At 43.2% G+C, this 19,646-nt stretch overlaps 1 protein-coding gene across 1 annotated transcript in view; it reads right to left on the minus strand.

Moving 5' to 3' along the window:
- Window positions 1-8,876: 8,876 nt before the first annotated feature.
- The window catches only part of PTK7 (protein tyrosine kinase 7 (inactive)), a 125,847-nt gene continuing 115,077 nt past the window's right edge, over window positions 8,877-19,646 (minus strand). The window contains exons 15-20 of the mRNA XM_054984237.1: window positions 17,810-17,965; window positions 15,908-16,140; window positions 14,900-14,980; window positions 13,733-13,884; window positions 13,451-13,629; window positions 8,877-10,398 (exon numbers count right to left, since the gene is read on the minus strand). Coding sequence (XP_054840212.1) covers window positions 10,238-10,398; window positions 13,451-13,629; window positions 13,733-13,884; window positions 14,900-14,980; window positions 15,908-16,140; window positions 17,810-17,965 — 962 coding nt within the window. The 3' untranslated portion in view covers window positions 8,877-10,237. The remainder of the gene's footprint in view (window positions 10,399-13,450; window positions 13,630-13,732; window positions 13,885-14,899; window positions 14,981-15,907; window positions 16,141-17,809; window positions 17,966-19,646) is intronic.

The raw sequence follows: 19,646 nt of genomic DNA on the forward strand, positions 1-19,646 counted from the left end.
CAACGGTAATTGTAAGAACTCCTGCATCAAACAATGGCATGCAAGGGTGTTTTAGAAATGGAGCGGGGCAGAAAGGAAATCAGGCATGTACGTAATGCCAAGGGGTAGTGTCTATGGAATGATTACTCATGAGCTGCTGCTCGCAGCATTTTGGCATCAAGGGTGTTAGTAAAGAAGGTTCTAACAGTTTAAATGCAGGGTTTGAGTCCAGAGGCACCTTAGTGAACAGCAAGATTTTCAGGGTATAAGCTTTTGAGAGCCAGAGCTTCCTTCTTCAGATATAAGTATGAACAGTTTAAACGTTAAAAGATGGATGGTCACTTTTGATATGTTGCTAACCTTTGTTTTGAGCAGGGCTTTTTTTTCAGCTGGAACATGGTGGAATGGAGTTCCGGAACCTCTTGAAAATGGTCACATGGCTGGTGGCCCCGCCCCCGATCTCCAGACAGAGGGGAGTTTAGATTGCTCAGTGCCAGCGGCGCAGAGGGCCGCTGTCTGAAGATCAGGGGGCGGGGCCACCAGCCATGTGACCATTTTCAATGAGGGCCATTTAAACTTTAAAAAACTCCCCCCTTGTTCATTGGTCTTGGGAGCATGCGTGCACTTTGTGCGCGCACATGTGGTACCAGGGGCACCACCTCCTGCCAAGAGTTGCCCCCTGTGCTGGCAACACACTGAGTTCTATCACTTCTTTTCCCAGAAAAAAAGCCCTGGTTTCGAGTGAAGCTTCTCTATAGAATCAGACTTTGAATACAGCTCTCAAATCATGAGCACTAGAAACTTGGGAGGAAGGGGGTTAAAGAAAAAATAGAGAACAGAAATTAAACCAATGGTGCTCAGGAATATAATTAATTTACAACAATAATCTGTGGGTGTTGTGGGTTTTCTGGGCTGTATTGCCGTGGTCTTGGCATTGTAGTTCCTGATGTTTTGCCAGCAGCTGTGACTGGCATCTTCAGAGGTGTAGCACCGAAAGATAGGGATCTCTCAGAGTTTGACACTGAGAGATCCCTGTCTTTCGGTGCTACACCTCTGAAGATGCCAGTCACAGCTGCTGGCAAAACGTCAGGAACTACAATGCCAAGACCACGGCAATACAGCCAGGAAAACCCACAACAACCATCGTTCTCCGGCCGTGAAAGCCTTCGACAATATAATAATAATCTAGTTCATATCCTATATAGGAATTTAAAGAGGTTAAGAAAGTAGCAGTAAACCCCCTGCCCTAGCTGACATACATTTGTTTTTCCAAGTTGTTGCAGTCTATCCCTGCCTGAAGTCTGGAATTTGGAGTAGCTCATGATTGCCAAGTGCAAAAAAATAAAGAAAAACCAACTACACCTCCCTTGGGAAGTTCATTTCCCAATCTTGGGGTGGGGGGGGTAGGGAGAAAGTATGTTCCAGTTTCCCCATGGATGGGTCTTTCTGGACAGCTTTATTAGTGCAATAAATAACAGACAAGGCCTTATTTAGCTGGATATGAAAAAATATCTTTTTGGTTCTCTATATATTCAGTATATCAGAGTATGATTTACTGAAAATATGGCCCACTAACTTGTAGCTCAAGTACATGCTTGCATGCCTGACTTTAACAACACTCATTCTTTTTAGGAGCACAGATTTGAGATTTCAGAGAGACATGCTGAAATTATCGCAGTTGTAAAGGGTCAGCCTTAGCAGCCTTTCATTTTGAAAATGCTAGATGACATGATCTGAAACGGGTGGAGCAGCTCAAGGAAACTTGGTTATTAATATTTAGGGATTTTCAAACATGTCTGTCTGTCTGTCTGTCAGGAGTGACCATGGTTCAGTGACAAAATGCAGAAGATGCCAGGTTCAGTCTCTGGTATCTCCAATTAAAGGGACAAGTAGAAAGTGCTGGGGAAAACCTTGAAATCCTGGAGAGCTGCTGCCAGTCAGAGCAAACAATACTGTCCTTGATAGACCAATGGCCTGACTCAGTATAAGGCAGCTACATGCCTGTTTACATGGAATGTCCATTTAGCTAAGCTGGGTAATATGCATCCATTGGTCTGCCTAAGGTAGAATCAGTCAAATTTGGATACATACCATACCACTCATCTTGGCTCCACTGAACCAGCTGGATGTGCATATCCATACACATACCCAGTTGCCTGTGGACAAAGTTACATCATACCATAAAATATAGACGGTTTATTATGTATTGTACACATCTACTTCCAAGACAGACATGGGTTTGCCAAGAATGTGTAACAGCTTGGCAGCACTCATGTCTGTCTTGGGAAATAGATCCATGATAAACTCTTTATATATCAAGGAATTACTTTGCAGGTTCCTTAAAAACATTGCATTGGGAATGGCCCAAGAATGAAGACTCCAGCAACCTTAGCAAGTTGATAGAACAGAAATAATACTTATTTTAAAAATAAGAAGAGGGGACAGTACTTTCAGAATATAAGATCAATGCAACTTGCCAAGGAAGGCATTATATCTACCATCATCTGTGTTAGTTCATTTCCTAAAAGCTTGGCTAGTCTGGAAATGTTTTTCAGGCAAAGAATGCCCTCTGATCTCTGCAAACCAACCAAGTCTCTCTTCAACCTCACCCATTCTTGCTTGAATTTTGTGCACAAATGTATTGAGATTTGAAGATCTGGTTCCCACAGCAACCATCAGGAGCTCCAAAGAGAATGTCACTTTACAGGATGCTAAATTTATTTCGTAATATTTCCTGCCTGAATTCTGTGGCTCTGCTACCATGGAAATATGTGCAGAACATGCCTCCAGAAGACATGCTCTTGGCAAAAAAAAAAACCCCTAAGCAGGACTGCTTCACATGTCACTCACCAACAGAGGGCTAAGCACTGGACATCAGAAGTACTGATCTTAAAAGTCCATCAAATCAGAAATTATTGCTCCTTTTGACTGGTTAGTTTCAAAGAACCTGCAGAGTTCTATAATATCTGAGGTTGTACTTTCTCTGTTGAGAGCCAAGTCAGAGCTGATGTACCAATTCTTCAGAAAATGCTCTGGCTGTCAAAAAGCTACAACAGATTTCTGGGCCTTGTCCTTCTCACTGATCCCATGCACATGCATTGCCTCTGACACCCAAGCTAGTTTAAAGGGGTGCTCTGAAAACCTTTGCTCCCCACCTTCCCCTTCTCCAGTAAGGCTGCCATAAGGATGCAGCCCAGAACCCACCGAAACAAACGGAGGGAAGGGAGCCCCTGTTCCCCCACATTCTACTTTGGTTGCTTCAGGGGAACACAGAACAGGAATGTTCCTCTGTGCAAAAAATAAAAAAAAATCCTGACTGGAGGCAACAGCAGCAGTTAAGAAAGCTGCTTCTTCCTCCAGCCATCCAGCACCCACGGCCAGTCCTGCTCAATGCTCGCCAGCCTCACTAGGAACTGCTTTCTTGACCCCTTTAATTGGAGATGCCAGGAATTGAACTCAAGCCTCCTGCAGGCAAAGCAAATGCTCTTCCCAACTGCATCGTCGCCCTACCTTGTCCAATAAGCTTCCATTTAAACAATAGTTACGTTACTTTTAGAAGGGAAATGTTAACCAGAAATATTCCAAGAAGTGTCTTAATCAGAATCAGCTGTGGCTTCCAAACCTGACCCATCTCACGTCCCCACCTCTGCCTATCCAAGTGTCTTCCTGGCTCAAGGTGGGTGTTTCATTATCACTCACCATAGTTGTGTGATTACTTCCCTAAATCCCACTTTTAGCTACTATTACTGTGAGTATAGGGAGGTGTTTTAAAAGATGAATGTTTATGGAAGATACACAGTAGAAGTAGGTACAAGCTTCTAAACCCAACTTTTTGTACGCATCTGACAGTTTCTAGACACAAACACACAGATCTTGGAGCTCGGCCACAAGGCTACAGACGTTTGTTGGTTTTCCTGCGATTCAGACCCTCACTTGGAAGTGTGTCAGCGCCATCTAGCAAAGAAGCCTGGTTATAATTCCAGCTCTGTCCATGCCGTGAAGAACATGTTGGGTTAGGACCGGGAAGGGAGAAACAAGGGTTAAAAATCCCAGTTAACACTGGCCCCCTTTGTTCAACTCGTTCTCAGCTTAGCATAGTTGAAAAGAAGTTTAAGGTGGTAAAGTAATAAAACTCACAACAAAGGGATATATAAGTTCTTTTATAAACAATGCAACAAAGGTAAGAACCGGTTGCCTTTGATCTGGGAGTAGCCCCCTTCCTGTCCTCTCACTGCCCAATAGAATGCTGTCATAGAATGGGAAGGCAGGGTGTTGTCAAGGGAAAACTACAGAGGGTCTTGTATGGGGGTGGTATGGAGAGCAATGACTCGGGGGGATGCATTTAGCAAACTGATTTCAGTAACCTCTAGCTGGCGAATAAGTCAGGTTCTACTCACCAATTTGCTGCTTAATCTCTGCAAACACACTGTCACCTTTAATAACAGAAACCAGGCAAAGAGGTGTACTTAGGTATTAGTATCTTACACAGCTGGACCGTCACTCTCTCTGGTGCAGCTAGTATGAATGGTGTACTTAGGCATCCTCTGGAACGCATGTTGAACAATAACATGCAAGACTCGGTGAACAGGCAACTTTGCCCAGGCAACTGAGGTGAGTCCTTGAGGGGCTGGCAATGTCACTGTGACTGGCTGTGTGGGAGAAGGGGGTGATCATGGCTTATGCCCACCATTGCCACCTGAATCTGCACAGCCACCAGATGGGTCTGTGACAAGCCCCACAAGTGCTGGCTGAGCCACTGGAGGTTGGCTTGCTCCCAGTACGCTTAACCAAGTTCAGTCCTTATCCCCCTCCTCCCCTTTTGTATGCTAGCAGGCCAACATCATTACAGGCACCCCCCCCCCCCCCGCATTTGAACCAAAAAGGCTGCCTAGATCAGGTGTGGGGGGAATCCAGCAGCACAGTGCCCTCTAGGAGCAAATCTGGGAGAGAGATCCTCAAAACAAATGTTTAGGAGAGCAAGACTGGAGTCCTGTACATACTAACACCTACAGACCAACATAGCCACCCATTTGAGATTGCTTTTTACGAGAGGTAGAGGAAATAAGAAAGCTATGCAGACTAAGTGCAGAAAATTCCATGTAAAGAAGGCATTTCATACTTAAATTTCTCCAAGTAAAACCTAAAAGAGATCCTCTGACAGCCTCTCGCTTGCATTTGTGGTACTGATGCTGGTTTTGTATCTGCACTGCATACATTCTATAGAATACCTCACCTTAAGACTATGAGTGATACATCCCAACTCCGAAGGGTTAGGGTGGGTAACCATCTTTGTATCTCTTAAGAAAATGGGGGAGGGGAGGAATCACTAAATGAAAATACAATACCACCGTACTATTGTCTCCCTTTGTGCCACTATATGCTTTCGAGAACACAAAAGACTTCCAGCACTATATCAACTGTTTTCGAGAGGCCAAATCATTTAACTGTACTATTTCAGAATGCATGTAGGGAATCTACCTGAAATCAGCCTTGTATCTCAGTTTTCATGCATATGACTGGAATCCTTTTCTCTGATGTGCAAGCTTCTACATTCACGATATTTCATATTTGCACATTACCAAGGTCAAGGGAGAGAGCAGCTTGCTTAATTTAATCTCATAGGACCATTCTGGGTTGGTACCATCATAGATAACTTAATCATACCCTCTCTTCCTCCAAATATTCAAAGGTGATCAAGTTGGCAAAGACTATTCTAAAGCTAGGGAAAAACCAGTTGTGTTCTGTCTTTGTTTTAGTGCATGGATGTCACACTAAGGACAGCACACCCAATGGCTAACAACTGCTCATCTCTTGCCTGGAAACCTTGTGGATAGAGTCTCCTGAGTCAATTGCAACTTGACAGCATGTTCTTCCCTCTGTCCTTTGGTTGAAGTAGGGAACAGTCCTACTTTACGTAATACATACGTAAACAGTACTTGCATCTTCTCATTAACATGTACTAACATCCCTAGGGGTTCTGCCTTTGCTGCCCATCTCACCTTAGGTTTCAGAGTCAAGATCTTCTTGATTTAATGTAATGCCTACTAGAGAATGGAACCTGAAGTTATCAATAAACATTTAAAAATAGAATTCTTAAATTATAGTGGGCATCTTTCAACCAAACTTTCCGGAACAGGATGACAGTAAGAGTTCTCCAACACTGAAAAAGTTTCCCTCCCATCAAAGAAACCAACCCTACTTCAAACATGTTGGGAATCTTAACATATAAAAATTATATTTTACATAGATTTCTTTCTGTATCTATGGCTCCTCTAGGTCAAAAGTACTTATGGGCCTCTTGGTGCTTTCCCATTACGAAGTCTACACTCACTCAGGGACCATTCTGCAGTCACTCTACTGGCCAGCTACCCGTCACCTACTGGGCTCAATTCAAGGTGTTGTCTATCACCTACAAAGCTCTTTGTGGTCTTGGTCCCTCATATCTGCAGGACCGCCTCTATGTTCTGCTGTGGCAACTTTTCTGTAGTAACCTCCACCATATGAAATAGCCTGTCTTATGAGAATCCCGCTTCTGACTTTCTGCAAACTCTGCAAAACTGAATTATTTAGACCTTTTTTTACACAGGTAAGAGAGCTGTGCTGTAATGAAATGGTTCAGAAAGATGCTTTGGTCAAGGGATAGGAACAGTGAACTATACTGCTGTGTAGAGTACATACCGTCTGTTGCTATGTGCATGCTTCTATTTCGGCATCATTTATCATCTCATGTGTAAAAGCTTATACTTTGTTTCAGCAGTTTTAAATTTCTGCAATTCAAATCCTATTGCTTTGTTTATTGGATCGTATTTAACATACACTGTGTAATCGGTCTTGAGTGTCAGTGAGAAAAGCTGACTATAAAGCTGACCACCTTTTCCTAGCAAGGACCACAAACATGCCTAGCTGCTCTGCCCTTTGCATGCCCCCCTCTGGAGCAGCCAAGGTAGCTGGCCACAGAAGGGCTTTTCTTCTTGTGGTACCTCATTTATGGGACCCCCCAGTGCCTATTCTTTTGAGTTTTAGACAATAGGTAAGGCAATGTTCCAAGGCATTTGGCTATAATTAGACACTCATCCAGCTATTAGTCCTTCCTGTTAATTACTTTTAATGGACTTAACTACTGTTTTTTAATTACTACAATTTATTAGTCATTTATTAAATAACAATAAATAATAATTTTACTAATTTTATTGCATCATTTTACCATTTTCATTTTTAGAAAACTGTCTCGAGAACCTGTTATGAAGCAGTCAAAACACACCCTAAATAAATAAATTTAAAATGCATTGTGAGCTGCTTTTGTAGCCTCCAGAGAGTTCAGGCGTAATCTTCAGACAAGATGCTTTGTGCTTTGTGAAATGAGATACTCAGATACAGTACTTTTGATTATAGATGACTGCATGTTGCAATTGCCTTGTTGTACTTCCTAATTTATCACATGTAGCAAGAAATTTTGGCTTTGTAACAGAAAGTAAGGTTGTGAGAGCCTGCCTTTTAATTTTTTTCTAGAAATAGCTGTGTAGGATGTTTTAATGCTGTATGAAGTTTAACAACAAATGGCAGATATCCATGTTACTATGGTTGTTATATAGTCCTAGCCCATGAAATATAAATCAAACCAAAAATAGTGCTAGATTTTCAGACTGTGTAGATCTCTGGACCCATAGTGAAGTGCAGCCCTACCAGTTATTGAGACAAATCTGAGTTGCTACTGCTCAGGGATGACGACCGGTTGCTTGGAAGTGTGCGGTCTACTACATCTATGGATTGCCCTTGCCTACCTTGACATATAGCAATGTGCCAGACAGGATCGCATGGCTAGGTTTCTGGAGTGGTAAATGTTTCATTGAGGGAGCGAGTAGTTCTGGCCATCTCAAAGGAGGCTGTAAAGAGACCCTCAAACAAAGATTATTGGCAGTAGAAAATATCCTCCTTCTTGGAAATGGTGTGACAGCTGGGCAATTTAAGGCTTTCTGGGATTAACTGCTTATCTAGACCAATTGCAAACTGGTTTCAGACCTAGTTTTGAGATAACTGTCTTGGTCACTCTAGCTAATGACTTTTGCCAGAAAAGAGACATGGAGAGTGAGACTCTTGATTCTTTTGGATCTTTCAGCAGCATTTAATGCCATTGGCCATGGCATACTCCCAGACTGGTTACCTAAGGCAGGCAAATTGGGGGGCATAAATTCTCTAAACAAACAATTAAGGAGGGGAAACAGAATCTCCGTATTTTAACAGTCACATGAAACTGCTGGACGAAGTTGTCCACACTTTGGGGCTGCAGTACAAAATGATATCCAGCTCTTTTCTACCAATTCAGAAGAGAAACTGGATGTCCTAAATTAGAGTGTGGAGGCAGTCACGGGATGGAGTAGGGCCAGTACACTGAAACTCAGTCCAAATAAGACTGAGGCTCAGCTGGCTTATAAAGCCAGTTGAAGAGTCTGTTCTGTACAGGGTTGCATTCTACCTTAAGGCGCAGGGGTGTTGCTTGGGGGTGCTTTTTGATCCAGGTGCAGATTTCCTCTTCTATAAGCTGTGCCTTTCCCTAGAGAGGTATGATTCGGCCATACGATGCTTTGATTGCATCCATGCTGAACAACCGAAATGTGCTGCACTTGGGGCTGCCTGTGAAGTCTGTTCAGAAGTTTCAGTTGGTTCCAAAGGTGGCAGCTAACAGGTTCAAGTGACAGGGACCACATCTTCCTGCCTTAAGTGATTAAACAAATGGATTCCTCAAAGCATTTTAAGACTATGCTACTTGCACTTTAAATGACACACTACCCTGCACCAAGCTCTCCTTATGCTCCAGAACACCCAGGCAAAAGAGCCAGTAATCAACCAGTAATTTATCCAGAGGATGGAAAAATTAGATAAGCAACACAGAGTTGATTATTTTTTTTAAAAAGAGAGGGACTTTTTTTATTGAGAGCAGCATATAAAAAAAAAACCTCTTGGCTGTTTTACCCTCCGCTCAAGCAAACTGAAACTAAAATGACTCTAGGCTGCAATTCCTGTAATAATAATTATAATAATAATTAAAAAATACTAAGGCTGAGAGGTGTCAACATTTTTTAAAAAACAAACGGTAAACAAACATTGCCCCAAAATAATTGTATAAAAAGGATAGCCAGGAAACCAAGTGAAAATCTCCTTCATATGCCAGGCACTTAGTTTTCTTTGCTCCTTCTGGATATGTAGTGAGGCACAAGAAGGCCTGATGAACAATACCAGAAGGAGAGACACAAGATAACTGCTTAATAAATATACAGGTTCCTTGTTGACTTAAGAGAGCAGCACATGGTGGGATAAGGAAGAATCTTCTTTTCCAATGGGTGGATACTACATCCAGGACACGAGCGAGGAGCAGGAGGTTGAGGGCAGCTCTCAACCTCAGACACAGTCAGGTTATGGATGAAGTCCAAAAACTATCCAATGTAGAGTAACTGGGGACTGAGTCGTTGCAGTAAACTGTGTGGCCCAGGGCTGTTTCCCAACAGACAATCTGGGCAGTGGCCAGATGCCGCACTATACATGTGGAAACGGACTATTATTCTCTCTCCAGTTTATAAGATGCTTTGATGCCTTGTTCAGGCCTCACTCCAAAATACCTGGTTGCCTCCTTTCCTGAACACTGTAAAATGCTCATGAGCAGAAAATCCATACCTTGCCCCAAATGAAGACTGTCTCAAATGAAAGGAACTTGCTTGTGCTTATTAGGAAAGGCATTCTGAGACCTGAATGGGGTGCAGCCATGGCTCATTGGTAGAGCACCTGCTTGGCACGCAGAAGGCCCCAGGCACCCCCAGGTATACATGATATGAAAGACCTCTCTGGCTTAAGATCTTGGAGAGCCACTGCCAGTCGGAACAGACCTCAGTGACCTTGACAGACAGAAGAAGAAAATGCCTGACGTGCCAAGCCAGGAGTTCCAAAACTTGCCCTAGGCCTTTATTGCCAAAGTGGCCTGTGGTCGCTTTTCCAGCATCCCCTGCAGCTCATGGATGTTGATTAGCCCCGCAGAAATCGGAGGTAGAACCTGGAGGAATGCAGCCTGGTGAGGGGCAGAGAACAGGGCCTGATCAGGAGGCTCTTGGTAAAGGGACAATGTCCATAACTTTTGTCCATTAGTGTAAAAATCCACAGTCCCTGTGAGCGTGGACTTTGGGTCTCATTGGAGAGTCTGTAACAGTCAAATGCCAAAACTGCTCTCCGGCTGTTCCCAACCCTGCAAAAAGGGCCAACCTTTCCCTGCTCAGGCTTTGCTTTCAGATGGGCTTTCCCCAAGCATGTTGGCGATCTCGCTGAATGATGGGCGGTCCTTTGGGCTGGGGGCCCAACAACGCTGCATCACTTTGTAGATCTTGGAAGGGCAACCCTCTGGATGGGGAAGCTTCATCTTTCCAGATGGTAAACCTGAAGATGAGGAAGGACAGTACGCAGAGGGTCAAACCAAGGAGAAAAGGAGGCTGAACAGCATGGTTCTTGGTAGTGAGATAATGCTCCACTGCCCCTCAGTATGAAGCTTCTCACTCACCATGCTCCCAAATTTAGATCTTGTGATGGTTCCTACTTCACTCCTCCCCTCCTTTCCTCCAAAGAAATATCTGCCCCATATGACAAATGCTTCACCATATCCTCTAGATATGGAATAGTTCATTTCCCTTCAGCCAGTGACACCCTTATGGAAGTCAATGCAAATATTTCCAAGTAACTCTTTTTCATTCTCTTCATCCACCTCCACTCCTGATTCCCCTTTCTGCCCTCTGTTGGGCCATAAAGAGCCTTGGGAGCATTAAAAGAAGGGCAAGATGTACAACAGGTTCCTTCAGTACTGCTTCTGGCCTGGAGAATTTATTTATTTATTTACTTCACGTATACTTCACTTTTATCCCCAATGGGGACCCAAGGTGGCTTATATTGCTTCTCTTCCATTTTGTCCTCACAACAATGCTGTGAGGTAAGTTAGGCAGAGAGTGTGCAACAGGCCCAAAGCCACCCAAGTGAGCTTCCATGGCAAAGTGAGGATTCGAACCTGGGTCTTCCAGATCCTAGTCTGACACTCTAACCACTGTACCATACTGGCTCTCATGAATATCATGGCTGCACATGCTTCTTCTTCCAGTCTTAAAGGGTTAGGAGAGGCTCAGTGCATACATATGGTAGCTGCACAACAATGTTCTAATAACATGAAACATAATTTAGGAGAATGTACAGCTAATCACTGAAAGGAAGCAACACAACAGGGTACACTTAAAAGTACTGATATATGTGCATTCGTTGTGTCAAACCTTGACACTATTTAGACATCAGTTTTGTCTACACAAGCATGACAATTGTGGTAAAAAATATTGTGTGAAGCAGCAATTTTAAACCACTTCAGTGGTTGTGACAGAGTAGCAGTTATTTGTGATTGCTTAATTCAGTCTGCCACAAATATGACAGTGAACACCCTTAACTTTTATTCATAACATCTGTCCTTTTTGTCTCTCTGAGACATGAAGCCCATTCATGTGAGCAATTCCCATGTTCCACACCATATGTGACTGAAGTCTGGTGTGGGTGAGAGCACTTTTTCAGAAAGGGCACTGAAAGGGAATGCAGATAGAGTTTCTCAAATGACAGTCATGAAGATACATCACAAACTCATGACCATATCATGCCTTCCATGTGGCCCTCTCTGTCCTCTTCTCCTTTCTTTTGTTCCCCTCACCATGTAACACCCAGCACAGGCATCACAGAGATGGATCAGTTATGGCTACGTACAGCATCACATGATACCTTAAAACCGCTTGCCAAGGCAGATAAAATACTTCGCAATCATATAGCACTTTAGAGTGGTCAAAGTACTCCAACATACATTATCTTCTAGTTCTGTTTTTACTTTCTGAGCTGCCTTGAGCAGATCTCTGGGGAGGCTGCAGATAATTTTCCTATTAAATAAATAAATAGTAAATGGAAGAAGCTGAGAAAGGATGGATTGCCTAAGGCCACCTAGCAAGGAAATGGATGTGAAGAGATTAAAACTTCCTCACTAGCATGCCTCTTAAGTTACTGTTACTTGTCTTTTTTAACGGAAAAAGTGGCCAGCAGGAAAAACAGTAAGGCCTTCTATTTGGCTCAGCTAAGCTTGTGGCATTAGCAAAAGTAACATTCAGTATTACATATGTAAGAACTTTTGCAAATCCCAGCATTCTGTGAGCAGAATTCAAATTCTGCACATTGTCCTAGTCTGTTGTGTTATTTAAATACTTCTTCCTGGCCCAAGGAACCCTAAATATGTGTTGTCTTTTCAAATGATGACTGGGCTGTCCCTGGAACTACTATAGGATGGATTGTCAGCAAACTACATGGTCCTAAAGACTGCCAAAATCCCAAGCTGTGTCACTGTGAAAGAACCCCTGAGAAGGAGGAGGAAGAGGGAATGGCATTGTCAGGTGATCCTATTCTGGCTTTAAGTGTATTGGCAGCCAGGTTCTATGATCATAAGTAGTTGCAGAACTTCCCTCCCTTAGCCATTCAGCCTTCCCAATAAGGGGTTAAGGAAGAGGAAGAAGTGGATTTGGGCTTCACTGGAAGCCAAGAGCTGCTGCCAGAGAATCAGAACAGGAGCATGGCTTCTCTTCTAGGAAGCCCCCAGCAACCCTAATACTGGATATATAGTTTATTGTCTTACCTCGCTGGTGCATTTATTGTGAATTGTCGTGCCTCATAAATTAACTGCTTTGTGTTGAAAGGGAGCCAGTTTGGTGTAGTGGTTAAGAGTGGTGGGACTCTAATCTGGAGAACCAGGTCTGATTCCCCACCCCTCCACTTGAAGCCAGCTGGGTGACCTTGGGTCAGTCACAGCTTCTAGGAGCTCTCTCAACCCCACCCACCTCACAGGGTGATTGTTGTTGTGGGCATTAAGTTGTCCTGAAGGACGGTATATAAATCGAATGTTGTTGTTGTTACTAATTAAAACCCCTTTGTGTCAAAAAAGATAGCTTACCTCTATGTATTTCCTTGACCTCTCAAATCCCTTAAAGAACCCTGCCTCTGGCAGAACAGTGCACCTCACAATAGAAATGCCACCCCACCCCCCCACCAACGGTATTAAAGCTGATAACTTCAGCTTTCATTTGGACCATATTTCTAGCCTTGGAAGTTACACAGATTGCAGAATTTTATTTTTGGTAGTTCCAAGAACTGCCCAAACAGCCTTCAAGGTATCCAAAGCCAAGTAGGCTCCCAGAAAACAAGTACTGCATCCCATGCTTATGTTAACATCCTCACTTGTTTCTAAAACCATTACATTTTTGTTCACCGCCTCCCCATCAACTAGTCTGTCCTATTTGGCTGTACAACACCATTCTGCTGGCAAGATTGCTATGGACATGGATTGACAGATGGCACTTGCTGGTACCCAGCAGGGACACTTCACAAGTCTTTTGGCCAAGGGAATAGTAATCAGTGAGGATCCACACACCTGCTAGCACCTCTTCGTCTGCCAATTTGGAATACGGCATCTCCCCAAGTGTAAATATTTCCCACATGATGACCCCAAAGGACCAAACGTCGGACTTGGTGGAGAATTCATCCTCCAAGACAGCTTCAGGCGGCATCCAGCGGAGTGGGATCCAGGCTTGGTGGTAGTGATAGTATTCACTGTTTCACAAAGAAGCAGAGGACAATTGATTCAGCCCTGAAGAGCGAGCCAGGAATGGGCTTCTTTACCAGACAAGCAAGAAGGATCTACTGCATTCCTTACCTGTTGTAAACATCCTTGCTGAGGCTCAGGCTTGACACCTTGACCTGCCTTTGGGCACTGACCAGACAGTTCCGAGCTGCCAGGTCTTTATGTACAAATCTGCTGTTTGAGAGATGCTCCATTCCCAGTGCCACTTGGCAGCAGAAGGATACCTGTATGAAGAGCCCACACATAACAGGTGCTCCAGATCATAGAAGACACATTAAAGTGACCCCAGCCCTCCAAGGAGAAAGGAAGACTGGCACTTTGTGCTTTCATGGGCATTTACTTTGGCAGTGGTGTTCTTTTAAAAAATTGCTAAGGGACAATTTGCAAAGAGAAATACTCAGTAGGCCAAGGATTGCTAACTGCCGGGAGGAAAAGCGTCCTATCCCTTTACCAGAGGCTTAACAGAAAATTGTTCACCAGGTGATGTTGTTTACCTCCATGCCATGAAAAGCTTCAGCTGCCTGTTTTCATACGTTAAGCCTTTTTTTTTAAAAAAAGGACAGGCCGTTTTTCTCTTAGCAACCCTAGACAAGCCACAGATATCTGCAGTTTTTATAATGCCAAAAATCCAATATGTTTTCAAGTATTACCTGCTTCTTGTTCAAACTCCACAGCTCTGCCTTTATACAAACTTCCCCACAACTCTGGTGCAGGCTGGAACCCCTCAGTTTCTTCCACAGACCTCCTAACACCTGGACCTTCTATGCCATTGTTAACTTGTCCCTTTTCCCTTGTATATGATCAAATGTTGTTTCAACAGCATAGGTGATGCCCACATGGAGAAGGAGGAGTCATAGTGGGCATCTTTAAGAAGCAGTTTGTATGAAGTGGCCTCTTCTTATTTAAGCCAGACTTCAATCCTACCAGCAGCCCTCCAAAAATAAAGGGTCATAATTAAAATCAGCTGCTTCACACATTGCTCCTTGTTGCAATGCTAAAGTAACACTTAGACTGGGCCAGAGTCTAGCTACATGCACCACTACAAGCTGTTTGGAACTAAGGATATAGAAAGAGCAAGAAAGTAGAAAAGAAGTAGAGGGCTGCACGTTGTGTAGTCAACTTCTCTTTATTGTCTCCCAGAAAATTAGCTGTGTCTTGTTCTTCCTCTCACAAGCTAGATGCTTCACTACATTTTCAGAGAGAACTGTTTGTAGGTGAACTGCTGTCCCCCCACTTTACCTTCTGTTTGGTACTGATGGGTTGGGGCTTGAGTTTCTCATCTTTACTCCTAGAAATTCTCAGGAACTGTTTCAGGTCCCCCTAGCAGGAAATAAAAGCAACACCATTTTCATAACCATACAGGAAATCCAAAGGGGTGGCAGGGAGGGCAGGTATAAGGCTCTGTGCCCAGGACCAAAATGCCACTTCTCTGGTGCAAGCAGCTGAGTGCAGAAACAGTAAAAAAACACATCGTCCAGCTTCAATATGAATGCAGCCACATCTCATCTGTACAGGTTCAGATACTATCATTCACATTAACCTTTAGGGCATTCTTAGTACCCACGTTGCTTTACGATATCCTCATTATCTTCTATAAGAGATCACAAAATTGTGTATCTTCTTAACACACATTATACTCTGGAATTCAAGATCCCTTCGAAGCTCCCAATCTCTTTCACTAAGTTAGGTCCTATTCAAATATCACAAGCCAGCCACATGTTCCTGATGTGAATGAGCCACAAATCCTTAGGATTGTCCCTCCTATCCTTGCACATGCAGCTAAGAGCTGCCATACTCCCAAGGTATTTTCTCTGAGCCTCCCCATTATCACAAATGTCATATGAAAATAAATCACTTGACTTGACTTGCTCCCATAGTCCCCAGAATTTTGTCCTTATAGATCCCCCACAACAGTGACCTTGTACATGGCTGCAATTGAAGACTTCCTAGTTTAGCAATCCAATTCCAACTTGAACCTAAATGCTAGCAAAACATCAATCATGGCTCCACATGGGAGCTGAGAAAAGGGAAAGGAAGAGGGAATGTGAGCTGAAGGATTTGAGGCTTGCTCGTGTCACAAACTGTGGCTTGTTTGTGATAGATGAATGCAGCCCAAGCCTGCTTTAAGAAGCAGATAAAATGCATTCAATAAGCAAAATCGTGGGCCAATTTCTTCCCCATTACTATCATCAATCATATCAGGAAAAAGCTCCTGTAGAAAATGAGAACACCTAGCAGACTACCTACCAGATCCACATATTCCAGAATCATATAATGAGGCTCTACTTCCCGGCAGAGGCCTAGCAGTTGCACCACATTGCTGTGATTTAATTTGCCAAACATCTCAAACTCTCGCCTGAAGTCCAGCTGCAGCTGTTCATCCCTTGTTTGAAGGCTCTTGACTAGAACGAGCACTTCCGTTTCACTGTCTTCAATGCCTTTTGCCTTGGCCAGGAAGACTTCTCCAAACTCACCCTTTCCTGGAAGAAGAGGTAAATTGTGTTTAATTGGTGATCAGAGCCAACACAATATAAGAAGTAAGTAGCAAAATACCATTTTTAGCCTGACAAAAGGCTCTGAATAGTATTTACCCATTATTCCAAAAGAATGATCAAAAATCTTTTGATCAATCATCAAGAATGATTTCTCAACAAATGGTGTAATGGTTTTTAGCATTATTTAAGTTACAGAGCAACAAACATCAAGTAGTAAAATGCTAGAAAGAATAAGACCTCTATGTAAATGCTTGCAAGTTGCCACATTGCCCCAAAGCAAAATCTGAGAACAAAAGCCATTTAATATAGGTATTACGTGGCAATGAAGAAATCAGAAGAAGATTGAGACTTGGAAAAGCAGCTGTGAGGGAGCTAGATAAGATCCTTAAAGACAAAGATGTCTCTCTGGGAACCAAGATCAAAATAATCCAAACTATGGTATTCCCCATTGCCATGTATGGATGTGAAAGTTGGACGGTAAAGAAAGCTGACAGGAAGAAAGTTGATTCATTTGAAATGTGGTGCTGGAGGAGAGTTTTGCGGATACCATGGACAGCCAAAAAGACAAATAAGTGGATACTAGATCAAATCAAGCCTGAATTATCCTTAGAAGCTAAAATGACAAGACTAAAGCTATTGTACTTTGGTCACATCAAGAGAAGACAAGATTCTCTGGAAAAGTCAATAATGCTAGGAAAAGTGGCAGGCAGCAGGAAAAGAGGAAGACCTAAAACAAGGTGGCTTGACTCAATAAAAGAAGCCACGTCCTCCAGTTTGCAGGATCTGAGCAAGTTTGTTAAGGATAGGACGTTTTGGAGATCTTTCATTCATAGGGTTGCCATAGGTCGGAGGCGATTTGATGGCGCACACACACACACACGGCTACTGTTTTTGGATTACGTAAGTGGCAGGAGTGAAAGAGCATCAGAAACATGGGGTGCCTGTAGCATAGAGTATATTTCACCAGCTTCACAGTGAGTGCACTGAGTTCCATCCTGGAGCCAACCAATGTGTTTACTGGCTAGTGAGGTTGTCTGGAAACTAGATGACCAATGAGAGCTCCTGTTCTTCGAAAGAGGGGGAAGCAGATTCCATCCCCCTTGAGGTAAAGCGTCCCTACAGCCATTCTAGAACACTCTGTTCTCATGTTTATTTGTTTTTCAAATTGACTTCATTTATATCCCAACCTTTCTCCCCAATGGGGACCCAAAGCAGCTTATACCATTCTCCTGTTCTCCACTTTATCCTTACAACAACCCTGTGAGAAAGGTTAGGTTGATAGCATATGACTGGCCCAAGGTCACCCAAGCAAGCTTCCATGGCAGAGAGGGGAACTGAAACTTGGCCACCCAGCTCCTAGCCACTCACTCTAGCTACTACATCACACTGGCTCTCCAGGTAGCCAAATGCGACTTGCAAAATACTCTTACTCCCTAGCATACCCAGTCTGAGAAGCGCTGATATAAAACAACTGGGTGGGGAGGGAGGCAGAGACAGCCACATTAGAGGACCTCATCCCAGGCTACGGGAAATCTGTAGGTTAACCTGACCGTGCAACTATTTAGGGGAGATAAGAGGGGGAGGTGGCAGCAGATGTATCACTATCACTCACTGGCATGCAAATATGAAGTGGAATTGTTTTTTTACAGCATACCTAAGGTGGTGATTGTCTGCAAACTGGAGCGGGGAAAATGCATCTTATCACTGGTACTGTGCCTCTTGCTGGCCGATGAACTACTGCCAAGATTCGTCAAAGCCACTTCATCTTGGATTTCAGCAGTAGTTTGCCCATTTTGCAGTAAAGTGCCCCCTAGGAAGGAAACACATTTTAAGGACTAAGGCGAGCACATCCTGATACTCATGTATCTTGCTATAAGGATTCATGGTAATTTATTATTTCTTATATCATGCCTTATCTTAAAATCAAAGGCAGCTTACAGAGGAAAAAAATACCATAATATAATGAAACCATACAAAACCATCAAGAAGCCCACTGCAGCCAATATAAAATTCCTGCTCTGAAAAACTACTTAAAAAGCTCCTATCTAAATTCCAGATTCAACCAATTCATGTATGAAAAGCTTGTTTAAAAGCTGCTGTCTTGCCAATCCTTCAAAAACTCTACAGCTCTGTTAACATTCCAGCAGATGTAGCAGCCAGTCTAGAACGGCTGCATTTCTTTTTGTCACATGCTTTCACCCACCACCTTCTGAGCTATAGAAAAGTACAGAATTACTCCCCAGAGGGGACACAGAGCAGCTTACCACATGGTCCCTCCCTTCGGTTGGCCGACTTGGATCTTCACTTCTAGTATCTTCATATATTTTAAACCTCTCCTACCAAGACAGTCCCTCCCACTCTTGGGCCCCATTTGTGGATTATGTTTACAAAGCTGATTTAAAAGGCTCTCAGCCACAAAAGCTCATGCTATAATAATTCCATTAAAGAAATGTCTCTACAGCCACAGCTAGGACACTGGCTGCTTCTGTTTTAGGTCTAGCCTTTGGAATGGCCTACTAAGAGTGGGCACGGAGAACACCCTCCCTGGCTACATTTAGGAAGACATACAAGGAAGTTCTATTTCAGAGGGCATTCAGAGGAGGAGGAGCTGCCTCGGAAGATTTAGGTATACATTTTTAAATCTTTTCATGATTTTTATTTCTTAATGGACTTTCGTGTTGTTTTGTGTTCTGCAACTTGTAGTGGCATCATTACCTTTCTGAAGTCCAAGGAAATAATGTAGGATACAAATATTTTAAATAAATATTTCAAATAAAGGTGCCAGCAGCCTCTTCGTTGCTGCAAAGTTAAGATAAAATAAAACCAAGAGACTATCACAACTACTCTTTTAGATTTCAGGATGATAACCAGTAACAGCAGGATTGGATGCCATCAACAAGCCATAATCTTGTGTTGCCTCTGAGAGAAACCTCAGTGCTCCACAAATGAGCCAATTTTAATTTTAAAGGAGTTGGGGACAACGGAAGGAGCAGAAATCTTTCTTCGCAAAACGAAAAGTTCCTAGAACACAGCCTGGCTTGGTCACTAGAGGGCACTGCAGCCACACCATTCAGGGATTAATGTGCAGTGGACCAGAGCTTCGCAGCCCTCCCATCCCTGAAATTTGATTACCTTCTCTTGCCATTCAGCCTATCACGAGCCATTCCTGATGGATACCCCTCATGGTTATTTCATAACCTTCCAGCAGTTTGATCAGAATTCACGGTGGTTCCTCTGCAGTAGAGGCAGCAGGTACATCTTGCTGTCACCAGCAACAGACTAATAGAGTACTCTGTACAGCTCTTGCATTCTCAGAGGAGCCCACCAATTAAATTAGCCTTGAATAAAAAAGGCTGGAGCTATATCATAAGTTACTTAAAGGCAAGAGGGAGCAATCTAGGAAGACAAGCCTGGAGTGTGACAGACAGCTCTCCGCTCCATGCCCAAAGCTATTATTTTCTGTAGTTTATTCTCAAAGCCAGAGGGTCCTT

This window comes from Eublepharis macularius, chromosome 1, assembly GCF_028583425.1.
Source record: "Eublepharis macularius isolate TG4126 chromosome 1, MPM_Emac_v1.0, whole genome shotgun sequence".
NCBI lineage: Eukaryota > Metazoa > Chordata > Lepidosauria > Squamata > Eublepharidae > Eublepharis > Eublepharis macularius.